The sequence below is a fragment of the Lottia gigantea genome, assembly GCF_000327385.1.
Source record: "Lottia gigantea unplaced genomic scaffold LOTGIsca_11, whole genome shotgun sequence".
Classification (NCBI taxonomy): Eukaryota; Metazoa; Mollusca; class Gastropoda; family Lottiidae; genus Lottia; species Lottia gigantea.
In genome coordinates, this window is record NW_008707001.1 from 836,162 (window position 1) to 842,671 (window position 6,510).

Below are 6,510 nucleotides of genomic sequence, written 5' to 3' on the forward strand. Positions count from 1 at the left end.
ATACAGATAACTGAAATTGGGCTCTATCAGCTGGTAAAGTAAATATTTAGATGACTATACAGATAGCTGAAATTGAGCTCTATCAGCTGGTAAAGTAAATATTTAGATGACTATACAGATAGCTGAAATTGAGCTCTATCAGCTGGTAAAGTAAATATTTTGATGACTATACAGATAGCTGAAATTGAGCTCTCTCAGCTGGTAAAGTAAATATTTAGATGACTATGCAGATAGCTAAAATTGGGCTCTATCAGCTGGTAAAGTAAATATTTAGATGACTATTCAGATAGCTGAAATTGAACTCTATCAGCTGGTAAATTAAATATTTAGATGACTATACAGATAACTGAAATTGGGCTCTATCAGCTGGTAAAGTAAATATTTAGACGACTATACAGATAGCTGAAATTGAGCTCTATCAGCTGGTAAAGTAAATATTTAGATGACTATATAGATAGCTGAAATTGAGTTCTATCAGCTGGTAGAGTAAATATTTAGATAACTATACATATAGCTGAAATTGAGTTCTATCAGCTGGTAGAGTAAATATTTAGATAACTATACAGATAGCTGAAATTGAGCTCTATCAGCTGGTATAGTAAATATTTAGATGACTATTCAGATAGCTGAAATTGAACTCTATCAGCTGGTAAAGTAAATATTTAGATGACTATACAGATAACTGAAATTGGGCTCTATCAGCTGGTAAAGTAAATATTTAGATGACTATATAGATAGCTGAAATTGAGTTCTATCAGCTGGTATAGTAAATATTTAGATGACTATACAGATAGCTGAAATAGAGTTCTATCAGCTGGTATAGTAAATATTTAGATGACTATACAGATAGCTGACATTGAGCTCTATCAGTTGGTAAAGTAAATATTTAGACTACTATACAGATAGCTGAAATTGGGCTCTATCAGCTGGTAAAGTAAATATTTAAATGACTATACAGATAACTGAAATTGGGCTCTATCAGCTGGTAAAGTAAATATTTAGATGACTATACAGATAGCTGAAATTGAGCTCTATCAGCTGGTAAAGTAAATATTTAGATGACTATACAGATAGCTGAAATTGAGCTCTATCAGCTGGTAAAGTAAATATTTTGATGACTATACAGATAGCTGAAATTGAGCTCTCTCAGCTGGTAAAGTAAATATTTTGATGACTATGCAGATAGCTAAAATTGGGCTCTATCAGCTGGTAAAGTAAATATTTAGATGACTATTCAGATAGCTGAAATTGAACTCTATCAGCTGGTAAAGTAAATATTTAGATGACTATACAGATAACTGAAATTGGGCTCTATCAGCTGGTAAAGTAAATATTTAGACGACTATACAGATAGCTGAAATTGAGCTCTATCAGCTGGTAAAGTAAATATTTAGATGACTATATAGATAGCTGAAATTGAGTTCTATCAGCTGGTAGAGTAAATATTTAGATGACTATACAGATAGCTGAAATTGAGTTCTATCAGCTGGTAGAGTAAATATTTAGATGACTATACAGATAGCTGAAATTGAGCTCTATCAGCTGGTATAGTAAATATTTAGATGACTATTCAGATAGCTGAAATTGAACTCTATCAGCTGGTAAAGTAAATATTTAGATGACTATACAGATAACTGAAATTGGGCTCTATCAGCTGGTAAAGTAAATATTTAGATGACTATATAGATAGCTGAAATTGAGTTCTATCAGCTGGTATAGTAAATATTTAGATGACTATACAGATAGCTGAAATAGAGTTCTATCAGCTGGTATAGTAAATATTTAGATGACTATACAGATAGCTGACATTGAGCTCTATCAGTTGGTAAAGTAAATATTTAGACTACTATACAGATAGCTGAAATTGGGCTCTATCAGCTGGTAAAGTAAATATTTAAATGACTATACAGATAACTGAAATTGGGCTCTATCAGCTGGTAAAGTAAATATTTAGATGACTATACAGATAGCTGAAATTGAGCTCTATCAGCTGGTAAAGTAAATATTTAGATGACTATACAGATAGCTGAAATTGAGCTCTATCAGCTGGTAAAGTAAATATTTTGATGACTATACAGATAGCTGAAATTGAGCTCTATCAGCTGGTAAAGTAAATATTTTGATGACTATGCAGATAGCTGAAATTGGGCTCTATCAGCTGGTAAAGTAAATATTTAGATGACTATTCAGATAGCTGAAATTGAGCTCTATCAGCTGGTATAGTAAATATTTAGATGACTATACAGATAACTGAAATTGGGCTCTATCAGCTGGTAAAGTAAATATTTAGATGACTATACAGATAGCTGAAATTGGGCTCTATCAGCTGGTAGAGTAAATATTTAGATGACTATACAGATAGCTGAAATTGAGCTCTATCAGCTGGTATAGTAAATATTTAGATTACTATACAGATAACTGAAATTGAGCTCTATCAGCTGGTAAAGTAAATATTTAGATGACTATACAGATAGCTGAAATTGAGCTCTATCAGCTGGTATAGTAAATATTTAGATGACTATACAGATAGCTGAAATTGAGCTCTATCAGCTGGTATAGTAAATATTTAGATGACTATACAGATAGCTGAAACTGAGCTCTATCAGCTGGTAGAGTAAATATTTAGATGACTTTATCAGGTATTTCGAAAAGCGTAAGCATGCTCTGCTTCGCGCGCAGACGTTTATATGGCTTTAAATTTCTGTACTGTACCTTTTCTATTGTTTTATTGTATTGTTTACTGCTGTATAATAAACTCTGTATTTCTCAATCAGTTGATATTTCGCCTATTATGAATATTTCATCGATTTTACTTATTTTGAAACTGTCCCGACAAGAAACAATCGTTCTTGTTTAGAGCTAGTCAATTCCATAAATTAGTTTTTAGTCTCCTTTTCATTTGCCATAAGAACCTGGCGTTTATTATACGATTATTCAGCAAAGGAATAAAAACTGACGATTTTTAAATAAGAACGCATTATTTATATGTCAAGCTTAGAAATCACATTTGTTTTAACGATTCAAAACTATAATAGTCTAAAATATAGGCAATTACTGAGTGAATCAAGCCCGAGTGTTAAAATAAACCAAACCCGTTATACACAAACCAATCGAGTGACATGTCGTGAATAGAGATTTATACAGGTGTAACGGTACACCTTTTCCCCTCCTTAATTTTACCTGTATGTAGGTCACCACAACCGAGAACGGGGCCGTGGATATAGTGTTATATGTGGTGTATACAACTGTTATTGCCTTGGCGTATAGGTATTATGTATGGTATATAATAGTGATATAGCCGTAGTATATGTATTAGGTATGGTATATAGAAGTGATATTGCTCAGTGTTTATGATATACTCAGGTGTTATAAACCCAGGAAGTTTCATTAGTTACCTGTGGGTGCATGTTCAAAAGTGATTATGATTTAGACCAGTGAACGTGGTTGTTGCTGTTACGAAAACACAAGTCGTGGACGTAAAAACTATCATTACAAAGTGAAAAGCTGTTTGATAAAATGGAGGGAGTAATACTGTCGATTTTCGGTGTTATTGTCACCTTGTCAGGTAAGAATAGTTGATTAATATTCATATCTTAGTAAATACTCAAATAACAATATAACAGTTTCTTAGAAATAGTCTTATATACGACAATATAGTATCGATTTTACTGTTATATCTATTTATTTATTTACTACTATATCTAAACTGTTGTATTCATTATGAATTATTCTCTCTTGTCGTTTCTAAACATTAACTTATCATTGACCTTGTCTTACTAATAGGCCATTTTTACAAGATTATAAATATGTAAAAATTTGAATGTATAGCCTAAAACTTAAGAAAGCTAGGGAGGTGGGTGGGGTTGGGCATCTTAAATACTATTACCCATCAAAAGATAAAATTTGTCCTGAAATAATCCAACAAAGAGAGTGAAGAGGGTGTGGGGGGTGGGGGGGGGGGCAGAGATGTTGGCTGTAAAAACCTTATACAAACCCGTTTTTGGTATAAGACCAATTAAAGATTTGTTTCACAATATCGTCCCAATATGAGTAATGATTCAATTCAATAGTTTGAAAACCTCTTTTTTTATAAATTTATGTGATATATGAAAGTAAATAGGGCGTGGACCAACCTAACCCTTACTTATCTCAACTTGTACAAAACGTCTCGATACGTTCATTGTAGTGAGAGTTTTTTAAACAGGTCATGGCTGGGTCTCTATTCATAAACCCTATTCACCCTCCGGCTAGTGTTTTACGGCTAGTGTTTTATCGGTGTAAAATACGTGAAATTCACATTTCCAAGAAGTAATCAGCAATTGTGTTCACAGCTCACCGTCTAAATTTCAGCCTTCAAATCCATGTGTGTCCAGAATAATCCGTAATTGAAAGTTGAAAAGACGACTGTCTTTTCTGGAAACTCTATCATATATAGAAAAGACATATATAGAAATAGAAAGAGGAAGTACTCTTGGAGTATTTTTGATGGGCTTTTCGTACATTTTTAGTCCTTCTAAAGACTATTTACATATATTCAAGACTAAAATCAATAATCAATAATCAATAATATTCAAAACCGAAAATGGTGAACCTATTCCTGATAGGGACTCTGCCCTCGAGAAAAAGGGTTGGAGAGAATGAAAAAAAAATATGTATTTGTTTTCAAAATGGAGAAATCTTGATACATTATCGACTTGCACATTTCCCCCATCGAATACGACAACCGTCTTCATTAGAACAAAACTATGCAGAAAAATAGACACTAACCCTTCCTCAAATATTTGCATTTATTAGACTCGTTTTTCGTTTACGGATATACTTCCCCGATTTTATCATCTTAGTTTAATGGATGTTCTCAGCTTGATACTCATTTTATGAGTTGTATTAAGTTTTGATATTTTTTTTGTGAGCATTCACATTAAATTGTTGAGCTTGTTCTTTTCATCTTTGATCAAAAATGCAAAGATTCGTGGGATGTAACACTTTAATATTTAATGGGCTTTAAGAATCTACTAACTCTTTTTTGATTTGCGAACTACATGGACATGAAAGACTGTCTGATGGACTATTGTCTATTGGTACGAACGAAAATATCGCCCATTGCAATGGAAGAAAAAGTCTAAAAAGGCACGTGGGTGTAAATATGAAAGGATCAAGTCGACATTGAAATTGTTGTCAGTAATTGTCATATATTTAACAAGTGTATTGTATATATGACAGCCCCAGGGGTAATAATAATACAGACTAGTTATGAATAATGACCTGCCAGTGGGCACTATAAAATTACCCTGCATAATAAACATGTACTTAGATAGCTAATACAGAATGAGGGGGTGGGGAGGGGGGAGGAGAGGACAGATATATAGACAGAAATAGAATGAGGGGTGTTGTGTTTGGCACAGTATTTTCAAGTTTAGACAAACACCTCCAATAAATTGTACATGATATAATTGTAAATTTTGTTGAAGTCTTTGAGGAGGTTTGTAGCTTTGTCGATTAGAATGTTAAGAGCGTTATGACGTCATTGGCTCGATATTGTTTGCAGGTCCATAACGATGAGTTAAAAAGTTTTTACTGGGGTTGTTATCACCTTGGGTTACCGTTTTTGAGAGTCCACATAGCTAATTTGATTATTGTGACTTATATAATTTGTTTATTACTACCCTCAATACATATACTGAAACTAAGTCGGATAATACTATTATTATGTTATATAACTCTTTTATATGAAGGTACAGGATCTGAGTTTACCACTAAAATATAAAATATCTCAAGAATAGCCCCTATTTTACAAAATAAGATAATGCAAATTATTCTAATCCCCCTCTTTCATTACCTAACTAAACATGCTACATATAAATCTGATTAAAAATGCAAATCTAGAATTTTTGTTTCGTTTTTTTTTTCTGGGTTCTACTCCACTTGTCATCCATGATCTGACGAAGATATTATACATTTTCTGTTCGGAGTCATTTGATATTCAACCAATCAACTGCTCTATTCAATAAAAGATTCCTATATACTATATTTGAAAAGTCTGGGATATATGTATTGCTCCATTATCTGCATTAAATGAAAATGCTAATACTTATATGAATAGAAAGTAAATTATGTTATAATGACTTGGAAAAATACCAGTTTGTCTCATAATGGTGGTTTCCAATGAGTGACCGATCAAGAAAGGTCAAAAAGTCTTTTTTCTTGTTTATTAAGGCTGTACATACATACACATTTATGATTGATTAAGAATACATGATAATTCATTAAAAACACCAAATATTCAAATAGTTTGTTTAATTTGAAAAAAAAGAAAAGGAAACCCATCTTTGACAGTGTTTTCGATGGATTAACACTGATATCAGGTGTCCCTTGTCTTGACATTTCTCATTTATTTTATTTGTTTTTGTCGTGAATCAATCAGGGGCAGGATAAACAAACAGAGCGATAGAATAGTACACTGGACAGATATTTTGGTTGTCAACTATGAGACCCCCCCCCCCCCCCCCCCCC

General features: G+C 32.7%; 1 protein-coding gene across 1 annotated transcript in view; it reads left to right on the top strand.

The window, feature by feature from the left end:
- Positions 1-3,516: 3,516 nt before the first annotated feature.
- Positions 3,517-6,510, top strand: part of LOTGIDRAFT_156367 (hypothetical protein) — a gene marked incomplete at both ends in the record, with an annotated part of 11,331 nt that continues 8,337 nt past the window's right edge. Inside the window, one exon of the mRNA XM_009047040.1 lies at positions 3,517-3,565. Within this exon, the coding sequence (XP_009045288.1) occupies positions 3,517-3,565 (49 nt within the window). The remainder of the gene's footprint in view (positions 3,566-6,510) is intronic.